This window comes from Dipodomys spectabilis, unplaced genomic scaffold (genome assembly GCF_019054845.1).
Source record: "Dipodomys spectabilis isolate Male_0828 unplaced genomic scaffold, ASM1905484v1 ptg000081l, whole genome shotgun sequence".
Taxonomy (NCBI): Eukaryota; Metazoa; Chordata; class Mammalia; order Rodentia; family Heteromyidae; genus Dipodomys; species Dipodomys spectabilis.
In genome coordinates this window covers 3912539-3932836 of record NW_024870758.1, presented here as the reverse complement: position 1 = coordinate 3932836, position 20298 = coordinate 3912539, and the positions used below count along the sequence as shown (strand labels likewise).

The following is a 20298-nucleotide window of genomic DNA, read 5'->3' as shown; positions in this document are numbered from 1 at the left end:
GGCATTTTATTTTTAAAGTATTTGGTTGAATGGAAAATCTTATGTACAAATAGTTAAAGATAATAAAAGGAGGGCTGGGAATGTGGTGTGGTGGTAGAGTGCTTGCCTAGCAAGCATGAAGCCCTGGGTTCAATTCCTTAATACCACATACACAGAAAAAGCCAGACATGGCTCTGTGGCTCAAGTGGTAGAGTGCTATCCTTGAGCAAAAGAAGCTCAGGGGCAGTACTCAGGCCTTGAATTCAACTCCCAGGACTGGCAAAAAAAATAATAAAAGTATTAAAAATTAGTTAATTTACTCATACCCTACATAAATACTGAGCATATTTTTATTTATGCTTGCTAAGCACTGTTTAAAGTGAAACTGGAAGTTAGATGCTTTTAGTGAAATAATTACAGTAAGATAATTTTTCTCATGGATTTATTAAATGCATCTTTGACCAAAACTAGCCAAAAAATAAAATTTTCAAATAAGAAAGGAAAGAAAGTGCAATACCAAATAAGACTTGAGAAATGAAATCAAACAGATTTCCTAAATAGGATGCAGATGCAGTACCTTTAGCTAAGCATCTCTGCTGTCATCAAGACTAAAGCATTTGACAACACAAGAAGAAAAGCCATCTGCATAAAAACAGTTCTGAATAGCAACATGAGATAAGTGAAAGAAAAGAGAATTGAAAACAAATTATGCTTTAGAGACCATTTATCAAGCCATTAAATGTGTCAAGCAGTCAGATAATTATATTTATAGGTAGATAGCTATTATCTATAGAGGTAGTCACAGTCATTTCGTCTTGTTTAATACTCACAATAAGCTTATGAAGTTGCTCAGCTGTATCAGGTGTATTCAATCCACAGATTATGAAATGGAAACTCAGGAGGATTTAATTTATCCCTATACCTGACTAAATCTGAACTCCTTATCTTCTTTAGCTGATGATCTTAGACAAGTTATCAGGCCCCTCTTCTGTAAAATGGAAGAGTTCTTACAGATTAGAACTGAGCTTGGGTCTGAACAAGAGAGTAGCTCCTTGTCTGAATTAGAAAGAGCTGGCTGTTGAAAGATTCTTTCCAGAACTGGTTTACTGAAATCATGCCTTCAGTGAGCAAGAATCTAAGTTGTGGCAGCATTCACTACCTAACCTGACCATAAGAACTAGCATCTACAATGCAGTTTTGGAAACAATAAATTTATGAGCTGGGCACAGGTGGCTCAAGCCTGTATTCCTAGGTACTCAGGAGGCTGAGATCTGAGGATCACGGTTCAAAGCCAGCCCGGACAGGAAAGTCCATAAGACTCTTATTTCCAGTTAACCACCAGAAAACCGTTAGTGGCTTGTGGCTCAAGTGGTGAGCTTACCTTGAGCCGAAGAGGTCAGGGACAGCACCCAGACCCAGAGTTCAAGCCCTATGACTGACTAAAATAAATAAATAATTTATATTCCTGGATCACCCCCTGCTCTGATCTACAGTGTCCAAAGCAGAGGCCTGGGAAACTGTTTTAATGATAAGCTCTTCTCAGCACCATTTTTTCTCCTGTACTTACAATCAATAATGGTTACTAAGCAATAAACTCTAGGTTTCAGAAGATACATGACTTTCCCAGAGAGTCAATTTTTAATCTTGATTAGTAAGTCATATAGAAAAATTAAGCCAAGATGCTTCACATGCTTTTCTGTGAAGACTTGAGATAAGATCAAGGTCACTGCTTTCTAGTAATATAATATTGGGGTAAAATCTTGGAAAAAAATTATTAAAAAAGAAAAAGTAAGAACTGAAGGATTAGCACAAAATTTAGAATTTAATAGATCTTAAACACACTTTCTTTTTTATCTTTATCTTTTTAAAAGAGATATTTTTGCACTGTCATTATTCTGGGTTTAATTTTCTTTCAAGCATATCATCATCAAAATCATCATCACTAGAGTTTGAACTTGGGAACTAAGTAGTGCTTTACCGCTTATACTATGACATCAATGCTTCAGCTTTTTTTTTTTAGGTAGGGGCTCACATTTTATCTAGGGCTGCCCTCAGATGGAGGACATGTACTAAGGACCACCATACTACCATGCCCAGCTTATTGACTGAGATACTGTCTTCTCTGGGCTGGTCTTAAATTATGACTCTGTGTAGTGTGTGTGTGTGTGTGTGTGTGTGTGTGTGTCTGTGTCTGTGTCTGTGTCTGTGTCTGTCTGTGTCTGTGTGTCTATGTGTCTATGTGTCTGTGTGTATATTTGCCTCCTGAATAGCTGGTATTACAGGCATGCGTCACCATTCTTTTCCTTATTTAATATAACAATTATAGTTACAATCAGATTACTAAATTCCAAAGGAGAAAGGAATTTTCCTGTGTATCGTAGATTGATTCAGGAAAGATAGGAAAAAAACAGGTTTTACCTGTTCTAACAAAAAACTTTAAAACACCATGCTTGGTGATGACATTTTTTTCCCTATTTTAGGGACTTGGGAGTTTAAGGGGCCAAGGATAATATGAGGTTTGAAAAGAAAATGAAAGAAGCCCCGAACCAAATCTGATTTAAAAATTATCCAGTTCTACAATTTTTACAGCTGTCTCCAACCAACCTGAAAAGTCTGTTTAGCAGCAGTATTGGGAAATTTGCCAAACTACCCCTGTTGCAGCATATTATAGAAATGCTCAGCCAATATCTTGAATAATAATTAAAAGCAGGGTTGGACACACACAGGATGGCAATCCCCAGTATTAACAAACGGACTAAAGTGCAGGGGCAGTGGGCAAGTGATATAGAAAGTTTGCTTCTCAGGATTGATTCCGGAAGGTCAAAGGGAAAATGATCAAGGTTTAAAAGATTTTAATAAGCCTGAGGGGTATTATTTTTGTCATGATGAAGAGCTGGAAATTTGTGCACATAAATATTGGGGGAGGGCATCTCTTGAAAAGAAAAAAAAAGAAAATGAATTTTTCTTGGAGATGGCAATAGTGCCAGAGCAAAAATGATAAATGACTCTCCTCTGAACTGAACTCAGCACAATTAGTGCAAAGCCCACTTTCTGAAAGCACGGAGTCGAGGCCCGCAAATAGGCATAAATGTTACAAATGGAAGGACACGCGCTCACATGGGCTATTTCCTGCTGGCTAATGATGGGAGTTCAGTAGACCTGAGCACTGGGGGTAATTATTAGGTTGAGGAGAGAGGCAATACTTTAGGTGTATCTGCCTGCAATATTTCCTGCCAAGTAGTCCTTAGGCCTGAATCATTCTTCAGCCTGTCAGGCTATGTTTCATATTTCAAACAAGGTAAAACCACCAATTGCCCTTCCCCATGAAAGAGCAGTACACCAGAAGGTGCGTGATCAAGGCTTAGTTTGTGTGATCATGGCTTATTTTGAACTGCCTTCCGTATTAATTCTCAGGAAGGATTCTCTTTCCATTACAGTCTGGGATTCTTGCCAAAGTACTAAGCCCAAACTGAACAGCACTCTGCCTGGAATAATGTGGTTTAGAACAGGACCTATGTATATGGGGGGAGAAGGGGGAGGTGGGGGAAGGCATCCTTAGTCGGAAAGAAGCAAGAGCCCATTGGTTACATAAAATTAAGCCTTAAGTGTAGTCAATTTTTTCTAGGTAAACATACAGACACAACAAGTTATTCTATTTCTGATTTCTAACATGCTGTTGTTAATAGTTACTGAAGTAATATTAAAATGAGCAGAAACTACTTCTCCAGAGAAAACTTTCCTCATTCCCAAGTCCTTTTTTAAGAAAAACATGTTCATCCTGAAATATACCTGAAGTTCTTTGGGGAAAAAAAGCCTACTTGAAAACAATAGTACCCTAGTTTCAAAAATGAAATACATTTTTCTTCTTTGCGAATTGCGGTCTCCTCTGTTGAGAAAACACACCTTCAAAATATCAATTTTTTTTCTACAGAACACACAAATTTTAATTTTGATCCTTGAAATTAATTACAAACATGAAGTCTTTTAAAAATGCATTTAAATTGAATTTATGTTTTTAATGAGGACTTATTTTATTTAGATATAATTTTATTTTATGTTTAAAGTTCAGAAAGTTTTACCAGGGAATCATAATTTAACATGTTTAAGTGTCCAGTGCTTTGTGTTGAGATGTGCTATCCTTATTCCCAATCCCATGTCATCCCCTCCCCAAGACTCATTTTGCTTTTCATTTCCTTTATTACATATGTACATTGACTATTCCGGCTGCATTTGCCCCTGACCCTTTTCATTCATTCACCTCCTTCCTATTCTCTTCTAATTTTGTTTCAGCTTCTAGTACTCAATTTGTTAAATTATCTGTTAATTGTTCAAAGGTTCCATCTATGGAGTTTCACTTCCATATATACTATTTTCAACTAATTTGTATATATAAGCATATGCCTCTATATGCGGTTATATGGGAAATTATATTTTGGGTCTAAGATCCACATGTGAGACAAAATGTTTATCCTTTGTCTTTCTTGCCTGGCTTACTTCACTCAGCATGTTTTTTAGATCTATTTCCCTGAAAAATGATAATTTCATTCTTCCTGATGGCAGCATAAAACTCTATTGTATGTATACATATATACATAAATATCTATACATGTAATTTTTAATTCATTCATCCACTGTAGGGTTCCTAGGCTGTTTCCTTTTTTGTTGTTGTTGTTCTTTTCTTTGTTGTGGGGCTTGAACTCTGGGCCTGGGCTGATGTCCCTGAGCTCTTCAACTCATCTAGAGCTCTACCACTTGAGCCACAGTGCCTCTTCCGGTTTTCTGATGGTTAATTGGAGTTAAGAGTCTCATAGACTTTTCTACCCAGGCTGTCTTTGAACTGCAATCCTCAGATCTCAGCCTTCTGAGTAGCTAGAACTACAGGCATGAGCCACCAACGCCCAGCCAGGCTGTTTTCTTAATGTGTCTATTGTAAACTGCATTGGGATGTATATGTATGTATCTTTTAAAAGTGTATGCAATTAATCTTTATACAAGATTTTATTTTACATTTTTTATTGCAAAAATACTGTGCAGAGGGGTTCCAGTTACATGAGCAAGGTAATGAGTACATTTCTCATACAAGATTTTTATTCAAACTACACACAGCATCTCAAAACTTGTAAAAACAACTTAGTTTTATAAGAATCATTAGGCTTCCTGTGTGAAGAACTCAGAAAGGGAAATGCAGGTTCAGTGAGGCTTTACTCTCCTCATATTTCCTCCTAATTGCAACATTTCAAAATAAAAAAAATAACAAAATACACAAAGGATAAGTGCACATAAAGCTTCTCAATACATTATAGACTGTAAAAATTAAAATATATTATGTATTTTATTATGCATAACAGAGTTAAGGACATAAGCCAACTGACTTGATAATCCAATAAACTGTAGAAAGCATTTATGTACCAACCAACCAACAAGATCTTTGGACAGCAGTACAGTACTATCTAGCATCATAAGTATACTTAGAATGAGTGGTTCAAAGATTGGGACACAGGCATTTTGAGAGAAAGAACTATTAGTTCAAAAAGTCTGGGCTTAAAAACTAGGATGACTTTTTGTTAGAAATTATAAATGTTGGTTTTGCTAACAGGTTCAGAACAGTTTGTAAGCTGTTGCACCTAATACTAACATTTCCATTTATATTTTTGTGTTAAAATTCAATGAAGTTCTAAATGCCAAAGACTAGTCAGGAAATCTTCAAAGACTATTTGGGCAATAACAATTTGGTGGTGCTTATTTCCTTTCTTCTGAAAGAGTTCAGGATTTTGAGAACCCAAATTAAGAATTAGAGCATAAAAGACAGCTTTTAAATGTATTTGCTGATTTTTATGGAGCCAGATACCCACTCATCCCCAGAGAAGGGTGCTTTTAAAAATGAGACATCAAACCAATGTAAGTTGACAATCTACAGAGACTGCGCTACAATATGGATATGTTGCAAAAATAGGAAGATAGTTCTTGTCTTCAAAAAGAACTCATGTTCTAAAGAGAATCAAAGGAAGAAAATGAGTAAGTGTATATAAACAGACTGATGTTTCCATAAACACTGACACACAAGAAGTTCAATAATTATATGAACAGTATGTTTAGGCCCAATTTCAGCAACCCATATTTCCCTGAGGCCCAGGTATATTAAAGACATGTGCCTTTAGTACTACTATAATCCATTTTCTTTTTATACAGCTCTTATTTATGGGTACATAGGTATAGGGTATGAATCTGGTTCCAAACATGGAAAAATAGTTTTAAACCTAAAAGACAATTAACAAAAATCAATAGTATAAGCATAGCTTAATGGACTATTATTGATATTAATAACTTAAAGTCAATAGTAAAAGTAAACTTTTACAATAGAGCTTTAATGGTTAAAACTGTGCTGATACTGTACTTTATTTTATTTTATTTTTTTTTTGGGTCCGGTCGTGGAGCCTGAACTCTGGGCCTGGGCGCTGTCCCTCAGCTCTTCAGCTCAAGGCTAGCGCTCTACCACTTGAGCCACAGTGCCACTTCCGGCTTTTTTCTTTTTGCTTATGTGGTGCTGAGGAATCGAACCCAGGGCCTCAGGCATGCAAGGCAAGCGCTCTACCACTGGGCCACCTTCCCAGCCCCAATGATACTGTACTTTAATAGTGACCTCTTTTAAAGAAGAATTGACACAAATAATAAAACCTGGGAAAAATTTCCTAAATAATGATAATCCTTCAGAACTCCTTATTGTATCTCAAAGTTCTACATACTTTACACACACACACACACGTATTTACACACACACATATTGTGTGTGTAAGTGCATGGATATACATATATACAACACAAACACACACAAGTATTCAATTTATAAAGGACAAATATATAATTAAATCTCCATTGATACTTTTCCACACATATACTCACAGAGATAGGTAGCCAGCTTGCTTTATAAAGGGAATTGGTCTTGGCCTAAAGTAATTATTAAATTTAGTATTTTTTTCCCAAGAGCAGTTTCCTTGTCATTCACAGACATGGATGGGAAGGAGGCTTACTAGAGTAAGCAATAATGCAATGATTGACTAATATGTTAAAATATAAAGTATATGTGGAGAAAAGGAAACTCTAGTGTATTATTTCTGGGAAAGAACAACCTACGGAAAATTACTTACAGTTTCCACAATAAACTAAAAATAGAATACTACATGATTCAGCAATTCTTCTGTGGATATTTATTCAAAAGAACTGAAATTAGTATATCAATGCAATGGCTATATCTCATGTTCATTGTATTGTTATTCACAGTAGTCAAGCTATGGCATCAGATATTCTATCCACAGATAGCAATGGAGAAAGAAAATATGGTATACATAAACAATGGGATACGACTTGGTATTTCAAAAGACATAAATTCAGTCACTTATGAGAACATGAATGGAACTGAGGAATATTATATTAAGATAAATGATCTAGATATAGAAACACAAGGAGTATTGGCTCTTACTTAGAAAGGATTCTAAAATAATCAGTTATCCAAACAGAAGTAGAGTGGTACTAATAGAGGATGGAAGGAAATAGTAATGGGGAGATGATGGAAAAAGGTTGTAAAGCTTTCAGTAGGCAGGAGGAATGATTTTGGTTTTTAACTGAGGTCTACTATGCAGGGCAGTTAATATAAATGAAACATAGGATTGCTAAAATATACACACTATGTTAAAGGGTGTTTGAGGTGATACATATAGAGAGATTAATTCGTTGATTTCATTATGCTATATTATATTCATAATTCATAGTATCTTATGTAACTTATAAATACATACAGCTATATTTTGCTATTCAACAAAAGAAAGCATTTTAAAACTATACAAACTATGGATTATAGTAATGATTTAATTCAGCATTAATGCAATATCTACAAACATGCTGAATATCTAACACTTATCTACATCAATAATTTTATCCTGAATTCTATTTATAATTCAATCAGAAAATCAAGTACTCTTAGAAAACTACAATTGTCTTCATGGAAGAAAGTAATAAACATTGGAAACTATGCCCTGTAGATAGGCATCACATTAATTAATTTTCACTTATTGAACTCACCTAACTTATTCTTCAGCATGGTTTAATTCCCAACTTCTGCAATTTCTTGAGGTCATGAGTGCTATATGTCAATTAAGTAACAGGCACTCAAATTCCATTCACTTCTCCATAACCTCAAATTTCATAGACCTGTTTCTGTACACTTTGCTTCATGCACTAAGTCCATAGCCTCTGTGCTATAGATTTTATATATTGAGTCTGTGCTCAAATGAAGTCCTTTCGTTCCTTTAATAATTTCCTTGTTACTAAAATGGCAGTATTAAAATTAGTGTTTAATATGAATATTATAAAGACTTAGATTTCATTGGTGGCTTTGAGAAAGACATAATAAGAATGATCATCAGTTACTATAATCCTCAATGCTTCATGTATCTTCTCCATTTTAAGTTCTCGATAAATTCCCTAGGGATGGTCAAGTACTGTTCATATAGAACGTTCACCTGCAAGTCATCTTTCTGATCATAATTCCTGTATTATTCCTTTCTTTGTAAGGTTTCCCCAAAATATTCTGATTATTTCTTCCTTGATTTTACGAATCATATGTTAGTCCTGCCTTCACCAAACTCATGTACTTGTGGGGATTTTCACGATGTGCTACACTGTTTCCTCAAAAGATTTACATCCTGAGAGAAGACAGTATGTCATTATTTTATTATAAACCTTAAAAAAAAACTAGTGTAGAATACTATGGCCTGTTGTAGAACTTAAATATTTCTTGGTGAAATGAAAATCCCTCATTTTCAGTGAGTTATATGTGTTTTATAAAAACTAGAAAGAAAAAGCCAGCTACTGATATTGGTTTTGAGTTGACATATGAGATTTAGGGCAAGCAATACCACATATACAATTTAAATTAATTAAAAGTAGATGTATTAGGCTTCCCTACATTAATATCTTATAAATAATCTGATAAAAATGGGGTTTGTAAAACAAAAATTAATATAACAAAATTAGTGCTAGAAGCCTGTGTAACTCTTCTGTTAAAAGTTCCCCAGGCACAAAGAATCTACATATTCATATAAGACACACTTTTTTTCTCAAAGAAAAAAAGAACTTTTAACAGCTCCATCTTATTCAACTTACTAAAAAATACAGAAACTGAAATACCAGTCCTAATTTACTAATCAATATGTAACCATTGGTGAAAGTCACATTATTATTATTATTATTAATCTTTAGACTTTTGTAGGTAAAGCAAACTGAAACACTGTAATCAACTTTTCTCAGAATGTTTTGTTAAACATTATATGGAAAATTATCCATCAGGGATTTAGTTATGAAAGTAGATACAGCTTTGGGGGAGTGTGTAGAGAAATAGACAAAGGAAACTTATAACAACACCAAAGAACTGGCAAGATTGATAATAAAAATGATGAGAATAAATAGGTAAAATACACCATTTTTGAAACTTATAGATAAAATCACTAAATATTTTCTCATAAAAATTTTACTATTTATACTAAAATACAAGTGCATTTTTGTAGATTATTTTAAAATCCACTGAATATAGTTTTGTAAATTCATTTATTGTTAAGGACACCAGTTAAATTCATTACCTAGGTGTGGGCAAAGCTACTGCAAATTCTGTCATCTTAGTATTTGCCCTGGATAAGCTTCTTCAAATCTTGAAAACTACTTGTAATAAGAATGAAGCTTCATATTCAAATGGAAATCACAATTACGGTAGTTTTAGGTTTTATTTATTATTTCATGCACTTTACCTGATTCTTGAGATCCAGTTTGGGACATGGTCGACCTCTGTTGTAAGGTTTTTCTTTTAGCCACTTGGATCGAATTCTCACTCCAATCCCACAAGATGAACTGCAAGGACCCCAGCTAGACCAGTCACTTAACTTGCAGTCAAACGGGCAGGGGATGTTACACTCTTCTTCAATATAACCTGAAAGAAAAAGCTTCCAGTGAAAGGAAGAAGTGCAATTAAAATGTACTGATCAAATTCACTTTCTTTTAAAAAAAAATTTTTTATTGTGAAAATACTGTACAGATGGGTTACAGTTACATGAGCAAGGAAATGAGTACAACTCTTATCAAGTATTGTTGCCTCCTCCTTTGTTTTTTCCCTACCATTCCTTCCCTCCCACCTCCTCCACTACACTTCCCCCTTCCCCCGCCCCACCTCAATTCCTCCTCCCCTCCACCCCCCCCCCCCCCCCCGGGCTTAAATTGTAAAGTTCTTTTTCAACACAGTGTCTTGTACATCTCATTGTTGCAGTGGGTCAACCTGTATCCCTATTTAAACAATTTGTTTTTCCCTTCCCCTCCCCAAATTATACCAACATCTAATACAGTGAAAACAGAGGTTTTACCATGGGGGGGGCGGGAACATACAAAGTAACAAAAAAAATTACATAGTACCTTTAAATACATTAGAAACAAGAGCAAAAAAGAAAAAAAAAAACAAAACACGTGTGTCCCATAAGTCCCATGGTTTCCCTTATTTTCAAGTTCACTTTCTATTTCCATCATCACAGCTCAGATTTCCCAACAATATGGCTGCATTGGCTTGAATACTCAGATAAACAAACCAAAATTTTAAGAGCTAGATATGTAGAATAATAACTGAAATAGTGCTATTCTGTTTATACCACAAGAGGCTGTGAAACGGAAGAACCAGGGAGGCATGCCATTAGTTCTAGTTTCTGATAAGAAGCAATGAAGCAATTCAGTAGAGCAATAGTAAAAATTTGTACAATGAGAATATTGTACTAGAATCAAGGGAAACGAGTGAGAGTAAGCTTCAAAAGTTCTCATTTTACTCAGTCTTATCAACCCCTTCTTGCTCCAAGCTTGGGATAATCACATTGTTTTAATTATCACTCCTATTTGCAATGCTAGATAGCTATTTAGGGTCTGGAACACTAACACCTACTAAGTCACTCTTACACAATAACCCCAACTTCAACATGTATGCAACTAAGGCCATCCATCAATTTCTTCCTAAATAATTTTAATGCTTTCATTTTTCATTTGAATTAAAATCAAAACCATCTGATTCTTGTTCTCATGGTCCATTTTTGAATATTTGCTCATCCATGAGCATGTCAGTAACTGAGAATGAGATTTGATGTCATTCCCAGTATTAGGTTTTAATGTACAATAAAGTTGAAGGGAATATACAGTATAATTAATGTGAAAATTCCGTTGATATGTCTCAGTTAACCCAAAAGGAAATTATATTGGGTTTGCCTGACTTAATCAGATGGAACCACTTAAAAGAGGGTCTAGGCCCTTTGTGGAGAGATAATGACCTGAAGGTTAATTCTGCCCAAAATGTAAGGAAATGGATCTTTACCTGTAAAGCCTCTAATTAGTCTCAACTTTGTCTATAACTTAATTATAGCTTGATTGCTCCATTAGACAGAAGATAAAGAGAAGAAACTATGCCTGGATTCTTGATATATAGAAAAATTGACATAATAAGGGTTGTTCTGAGTTAACAAAAATCAGTTTAAATCTGCTACACAAAAACCAAAAACTAACAAATTACCCAAAATAACAGTTCTGTAGCCAGACAATAGTGGCTCATGCCTGTAATACTAGCTACTCAAGAGGCTGAGAGCTAAGAATCATAGTTCCAAAACAACCTGAACAGGAGTCCCTAAGATGCTTCCTTCCAGTAAAAAACTGAAAGAAGAGATGTGGCTCAAGTGTAGAGTATCATTCTTAAGGGGAAAAGCCAAAGGAGAGTGTGAGGCCTTGAGTTCAAGCCCTAGTACCAACAATAAATAAATAAAAATTGATAAATAAATATCTCATATTGTCTTAGACCCTGTCCTATCATTCTGCACATGCACTGGTAGTTATTTTTTCTGCTGTTAAAACAAAGCAGTTTATGAATACAATGCATCTTGATCAGTGTTCAACATTCTCAATCTTCTTTCACCCACCTCTTTCCTTACTTTTCTTAATTTTGTGGTATATAGAATGAACTCATTCTTTCGTTTAAAATCTTCCCATTTCTGGTTCAGAAAAATATAATATTCTCTCTAATAGTTTCCTTTTGATTTTAAATTCAAAGTTTCCCCTTTAGTATCTGTAAACTCTAAGGACAAAAATATATTTGAAAATATTTTTTAAAGTTTATATTAACATGTCTTTTTAAAAATCTATACAGCTTCTCCACTGGCTTAAAAATGTAATAGCAGCCTACTGGTTTATGGTTTATGATATAAGCATAAAACAAAGCAAAAATAAACACCGAGGTTCTTCATGAAAAGCTCTAAGTGATGGTTTCCAATTTCATGAAATAAACTTTATAAAATAAACTCCATTTCCAGAAATCTACCATAGACTGAGATCTCAACCATGTAATTTAAAGGCTGGAACTATAGCCAGTCTTGTTTTTTCTGGCTTTTCCTCTCCTGCATCTTCTCCAAGAGTTGTACCTGCATCCATATAGTATTTTATTTCCCTTGCCTGGTTCATTAATTCAACCATTCTTGACAACATAGATGACCTCCTTGTTCTGGTGTCCTTATGCAATATATGTTGACACCTCAGACAATTGCCATTTTTATATGTGTTTAAAGCAGGACTACCAATATACTCCCTATCACAAGCTAAGTTCCTTTGCTGCTTGCTCATTCATCTGAGTTTTCTTCTCACTCATTCTGCACAAGTGTTTTCAAATCTGCTCACCTCTTCAATCCTGGAAATAATAAAAGGAAATGTACCAGAACACTTTCAATTTCCTACAATTTTACCTATTTCCATTACTCAATTTTTCTTTTCTTCATATTGTTTGAAAATGAATATATTTTCTAAATAAGGCACATGTTTCCCTTCTACCTGATACATTTTTGGGTCTTTAAAACTGTTTTATCAGTTGCTCTCTCTCTGTCTCTATTTCACTGTTTTTTTTCTTTGCTCATCTCTCTCTCAATACTTCCTCCTCCTTTTCTGCCATTATTTTATATTTACATCTATCTTAATATTACAATTAAATTATCCAAATAATCTTCATTTAGAAAAATATACTAAATTCAAGTTATTAGAAGAAACTCTGAATTTAAAAAAATACAAATTGAGATGATTAAAAGACTTTCATTATTATTTACTATTAATTCCACAATCATCTCCAAAGACTTTGGTGCACTTCTTCAACATTAATGAACAATAAAAGCAACATAAAGGATTAAAATGGGGCTGAAAATAGAATTTTACAGAAAAACCAAGTCACAAAATTATTTCACTGGCTATCAAATGGAAAGAGCCAAAGAATATCGGATGTGATTTTAATTTTTATAGCATCTATGTTATGAATCCTCAAATATAAATTTCCAGATGACATCTTATTAATATATGTCAAACATTTGAATATCTGTCTAGAGATTATTTAGAGCAGATTTTAGATATTCTTTAAATTAAATGATATTTAAAATTTTCAATCTACACTTTCATATCAAAAGATTTGATTATCAAGCCTCTTTGAAATACATTTTTTTTACCATGATAAGAAGTGAACTCATTTATTGCAAATAAGGGAAACCATGGGACCTATGTTTCTTTGGTTCTGGCTTACTTCACTTAAAATGATTATTTCCAAGACTTTCATTTCCTTACAAATGGGGTGGTGTTATTCTTTCTGATGGAAGCATAGAATTCCTCTGTGTGTGTGTGTGTGTGTGTGTGTGTGTGTGTGTGTGTGTACGTGTGTATCAATATTGCATTTTCTTGATCCATTCATCTACTGAGGGGCAACTGGGTTGGTTCCATGTCTTAAATATGGTAAGTAATACTGTGATACAAATAGTTGTGCTGGTAGCTTTACCTTGGGTAAATGCCCAGAAGTGGGATTGCTGGTCATAAGGGAGCTCTATGTGTTGTCTTTTGAGGAACCATGCTGCTTTCCAGAGTGGTTGGACAAGTTTACACTCCCACAAACAATGCAATAGCATTTTCTTATTTGCAATAAATAGTATACATCTAGGATAATCTTAGCAGATGAGCAGAACAACTCAATAGCTATGTAAATATAACCATATAAGATGTGTCTAAGCAAAATGAATTCCAGGACAAGGACACAAGAAGTTTTGCTTCGTTGTTGTTGTTTTTAATGTACTACGTGATTTCTTGTTTCTTTTGTATGTTCTTCCCCTTATGGTATATCCCCTGTTGTCACTGTATTGGATTTTGGTGTCCTAGTATTGTATATACGGTTATCTGAATTAGGGAAGAGAAGGGGAACAACAGAATGGTGAGACAAAGGACAAGAGGGGAACCAATGCAACAGCGATATACACAAGACAATATGTTGGAATATATGGGGGTATGGGGAAAGAGAAAGTTGGAGAAAAATGAGAGAAGGGGTAACAAGTTTGACAAGAAATGTACTTATTACCTTACTTATGTAACTGTCACCCCCCTAAACATCACCTTAACAATGAAAAGAAGTAAATGCATAAATATACTATGGCTGCTTAGAAATAAAGAAGTGAACTCAGACGATGTTCATTAAAGAAATGGTAATAGTTTGTTTTCGACAAACTTTACAACTTTGGTGGGGGTGAGCGGGGAGGATTGGGTGGGGGGGGAGGATGGGAAGGGATGGGAAGGGGAAACAAAGGAGGCTACAATGCTTGATAAGAAATGTACTCATTATCTTACCCATGTAATTGTAACCCCTCTGTACAGTATTTTCACAATAAAAAAAATTCTAAAAAAAAAAGAAATGGTTATAAATTCAGTGAGTGTACACTAATTTGAAACTCAACAGGACTAAACAGACATTTATTATTCCAGAAAATTTCCATGTAGATTACACCTCAAAGGACATGCCATAAGTGAAAACTATTAATAATTGCATATGCCTGTTCCTATCTCATAATTGAACAGATTAGTTTTGGGCAACAGAATATGATGAAATGTAAGTATAAGGTTAACCTGCCAGGTTACAAATTCAATTTCTAACTATAGAGACTTGACTAATACCTTAAAACTAATTTTCTTAAAATATGCCACAGACAGTATTTCCATCTAGAAAATGCTTGGCAATATTCATAAGGCCATATAATCAGTGTTTCTACCAAAAATTGGAGAAAAGTTGTATTGCTGGTTATATTGTTATATTTCTGGTTATCTGGAAAATAAATTGCTAGGACCACACTTTGTCCAAGGTTATATACATATGGTATTAGATATGAAGTAGTCATTAGTTAAAAAAACACATATTTAGAATTCACTAAGCAAGAATATTTCATCCAAAGTAGGTGCTTAGAATTGTTTATTATAGATAAAGATGGACTGAATATGATCCATTAATAGTATCTCCTATGTTAGAAATGGAAATATTTATTTAATGATCTTGGAAATAGAATTAAACCCCAGGGACTGAGAATGAAATGACTTTCCAATCCTAAAACATTGCCTCTTTTAAAATCAGCAAAAGTACATCTGCATAAGCACACTTTTCTTAGTATACTGTTCTCTTTACTACATCTACTTCTTGTAAGCTCAGCTGCACATTTCCTTTTTATCTTCATCATTCAAACAGTTTTAGCTCTCATTTACATTTGTTTTGAAGGATGTATGTGAACAAAGAAATGATTTTAAACTAAACAAAATAGCATGCATTAATTCATTTATATTTTTCTACTATGTAAAGTAAGAACAAACATCTCACCGTACTGTTCTAGACTTACTGACCCTATACTCACATAATTTAAACACAGTACTAGAAGTAAAATATATTTTTGTTAGTCATAGGGCCTGAAATTAGGGCCTGGGTGCTGTCCCTGAGCTCTTTTGCACAGGCTACTGTTCTGCCATTTTGAGCTACAGCACCTCTTCCAGTTTTTGAGTCGTTAACTGAAGAAAAGTCTCATGGGGGAGGAACATACAAAGCAACAGAAAATCACATGGTCCCTTATAAATACGTTAGAAACAATAGAAAGAAAGATAAAATCACTTGTGCCCCTATCTTGGGGTCCATTTTGCTTAACTTCATCTTATCTGGTCATATGTACATAGCTTTTGACCTTTTCTATTTGTCCCAGATATATACCATGGGACCTATTTTTCTTTGGACCTGGGGCGATGTCATTCTTTCTGATGGAGGCATAGAATTCCATTTGTGTGTGTGTGTGTGTGTGTGTGTGTGTGTGTGTGTATACATATATATGTACATATGTATATATATACATATATATGTATATGTATATATATATATATATATCACATTTTCTTGATCCATTCATCTACTGAGGGGCATCTGGGTTGGTTCCATATTTTATAGATAAGGTAAATACTGCTGCAATAAACATAGTTATGCATTGTTTGTTCCTCTCCCATGGTATAACCCCTGGTTTCATTGTATTTGATGTTGTTATCATTTCCAGAGGAGAAGGGAAAAAACAAAATGTTTATATAGGAATACAGGTTGACCCACGGTAACAATAAGACATACAAGACACTATGTTGAAAATCGAACTTTACAATTTAGGTGGGCGGGGGAGTGTAGTTGAAGAGGTGGGAGGGAAGGGATGGTAGGGGAAAACAAAGGAGGAAGCAACAATGTTTGATAAGAAATGTACTGGTTTCAGAGGAAGATGGCAGAGGAGAAGCTGGGGCTAAACAAGCTCTGGCATGGAAAGTAGTGTTAGTGTTTGAGAAAACAGTCTTAGTCTAGAGAATCACACCAAGTGTGCCATCACAGTACAGAAAGTTTGGCCAGAGAGAGAAAATCCAGGCAAGGAGACAGATTTGAGCATTTGCTGGTAGTTGCGGCAGTGGCAGCGGCAGCAGCAGTGGCAGCAGTGGTAGTGGCAGCAGCCGTAGCCTCCATACCTACAGAGAAAGTCCGGGACAAAGGTGCCAGATGAGGTGGGGGAGCAGATTCTACTCAACACCAGCAAGAACTGTCAAGGACCAGAGACAGCCCAGGAACCAAGACTCTGGTGAGTAGAAGCCAGACATCCTCACTCCTTCTCCAGGAGCAGAGGATGGAAGGCCACCCCTCCCCCACCAACAGAGATCTCCATCTTTGATACTGACAAAAGCCTGGCTGAGCAGCTAGCTCCAACTCAGGCCTTGAAAGAAAACAAAATAGTCATTTATCAGGTCACAGGAACCTCACTCGACCTGCCAGGATCAGTTCCACCCAGAGGAAAGTCACCCAGCCCAGGCAGAGCAAGATACGCCCCTAGAGGAGTGACTTCACTGGGTAAACAGAGCCAGAGATTGCCCCTCCATACAGCAGCCTAGACAATCAATTGAAATTCAGTAAACATAAACCCTGAGAGTGGTTCCAGGCTGGGCTCTGTGATTATCTCAGAAGCTAGCCCCTCAGGGAAAAGCTGCTGATTGCTGAAAGGCCTCAACTCTACCCAGAACCTAGCCTCATCACAGCATCTCCAAACTAGAGGAAACAGCCATCTCCCTCTTGTGATATTCAAAGAAGATCTCCCTCTCACTGAACTAGCCTGGGAGGAGGATCACAACATCCTGGGTAATGCAGAGCATTTTTCTGCCTGCTCAAACAAAAAGACTTAAGAAACCAATCAAGCCACAGGAAAACCAAACACAACAATCAGACCTGACCAAGAGACTGGTTATGAACACGGGGGAGATACAGGATCTTCTCATTCCCCACCTCCTAAAAAAAATCAAATAATTCATTTTGTACCTTTTTAAAAATTTTTTTTGAAAAAATTGTTTTCTATAAATCTTTTTTTCTCTTATAATTTTTATTTTAGGTGTGTGTGTGTGTGCGTGTGTGTGTGTGTGCGTGTGTGTGTGTGTGTCTGTGCATTTTTTAAAATTTCATTTGAAATTTTGGTCTTTTTCTTTTTTTTTTTTTTTTAATTTAATTTAATTTTATTTGTGAACATACTGTACAGAGGAGTTACAGTTACATGGGCAGGATAATGTGTACATTTCTTACCAAGCATTGCAGCCTCCTCCTTTGTTTACCCTTCACATCCCTTCCCAGCCTCCCCCGTCCCCCCCTAATCCCAATCCTTCTCCTTCCTCCCCCCCCAGCTCCCCCCCCCCCCCCCCCCCCGCACCAACGTTGTAAAGTTCGTTTTGGACATGACAACTTGTACTTCTCATTGTTGCAACAGGTCCACCTGTATCCTTAAACAGCTGGTTTTTCCCCATCTCCTCCACAAGTTATACTGACATCAAATATAGTGAAAGCAAGGGTTATACTGTGGGGGAGGGACATACAAAGCAACAAAGAGATAATCTTATAAATGTGTTAGAAACACATGCATGAAAGAAAAAAACATTAAAATACACATCCAAGGGTTCATTTTCCTGACATCACATTATCTGACCTTTTCCGCTTGACTCATACATATACTAGATATTACAAATAAGGGAAACCATGGGACCTACGTTTCTTTGGGCCTGGCTTACTTCACTTAATATAATTTTTTCCAAGTTTTTGTTTTTTTTTATTCTTTTCATTTTTTTCTCTTTCTTTCTTTTTTGCCGGACTTGATTGCTGTTCTGCTCATTCCCAGATATATACCATCATCAATTATTAGACCTTATCGCCCATTGTGAACATATTTTTTTTCTTTTTGGTCCAGTCGTGGGGCCTGAACTCTGGGCCTGGGCACTGCCCCTCAGCTCTTCAGCTCAAGGCTAGTGCTCTACCACTTGAGCCACAGCGCCACTTCCGGCTGTTTTCTTTTTGCTTATGTGGTGCTGAGGAATCGAACCCAGGGCCTTGAGCATGCAAGGCAAGCGCTCTACCACTGAGCCACCTTCCCAGGGCCATTGTGAACATATTTAATCCAGAAATTTATTACTCAATTCACAACCTCTTAGGCTTAACTTCTTTAATAGCAGTATTATATCTTCATAGATATATCTATATAATTTTCAAGTAACTAATTTTAAGAATTTTTATTTTTTAGTTTTTCATGTCTCCTTTCTATCCCTCCCCTCCTCTCATCCAATTCTTCTCTCAATATCATTTCTTTATATTTTAGAATTTTTAAGTGTTTCACTTTTCAAATTTAAATTTTTGTTTTTCCATTTTTTCTTTTTTTTAAAACTCTCTCCTATCATTCTGTCCAATCTATTTCCCTCTCTGAGATTAGGACTTGGTTAAATTCACTCTCCTTTTGCCTCTCCACATCCCTCTGATCCTACTTTTCCCTACATTTCACCCTAAGCCTAATAATTTCTGGTTTGTCAAATACTTCTTTGCTGTTCTTAGCTCATTAATCCATAGTTGGTTGATGTTAAATAGAATGATTTTGTTGAACTAGATTGTATCTGCAGCCATTTTGATTGTGCAACTACAGGACTCTCGTTGATGCTTGCCTTAAAATAGTGTTCTAGGACAAAATTGGTGTTACTTTCATACCAAATGGGCAGAAAAACCCAAAAAATGGCAAGTCCGGGTATCTCAAATCCCACTCATGATAATCAGGTGACAGAACAGTTAATGATTAACCCAGAGGAGAGTTCCCAAAAAACTCTACAAATACTACTGATAAACATAGTGAATGAAAAGAAAGAAAACCTGCAAAGGACTCAGTGAGAACGTGATAGGGAGAAAGAGAAGGCAAACCAAAGATTAATACAGGAATTGCGTGAAAAAGTTGAGAACAGTCAAAGAGAAAAACAGGAATTGCATGAGCAAGCTAAGAACTGTCAAGAGAAAATCAGGAATGGTGTCAGCAGGATGAGAACAATCAAAGAGAACGACAGGAAATGTGAGAACGTGAGGAAGCTAACCAAAGAGTAATATAGGAATTTTGAGAGTGGGATGAGAATAGACACAGATCTATAGAGGCATTCATAAACAAACAGCTGAAAGAATTCAGGGAGACCACAAAGGGAATGCTGAATGGAGCCCTACAGAGGAATGGTAGTCCAAGGAAACCATAACCAATCAACTTAGTGATTTGAGAATAAACACTGAACAGCAAGTTAAGGAAGCAAAGAAATTCATACAGGATCTAAAACAAAGTTCCAACCAAGAATTTGAAGCCATCAAAGCAGACCAATTACAAGGAAAAGAAACAAAAAAAACGGACTGAACTCTCCAATTCAGCGACATAGACTGTCTAGTTGGATTAAAAAACAAGACCCTTCTATCTGCTGCTTTCAGGAGTCACATCTTGCCCATAAAAACAAACACATTTTCAATGTTAAAGGTTGGAACAAAATCTACCAAGTAAACGGCCCCCATAAACAGGCGGGAGTTGCAATCCTAATATCAGATAAAATAGACTTCAAATTAAAATTCGTGAGAAGAGAGAA

The 20298-nt window shown here is 35.7% G+C and overlaps 1 protein-coding gene across 1 annotated transcript in view; it reads right to left on the bottom strand.

Moving 5' to 3' along the window:
- Positions 1-20298, bottom strand: part of Thsd7b (thrombospondin type 1 domain containing 7B) — an 817905-nt gene that overhangs the window by 210913 nt on the left and 586694 nt on the right. The window contains exon 14 of the mRNA XM_042683500.1: positions 9777-9955. Coding sequence (XP_042539434.1) covers positions 9777-9955 — 179 coding nt within the window. The remainder of the gene's footprint in view (positions 1-9776; positions 9956-20298) is intronic.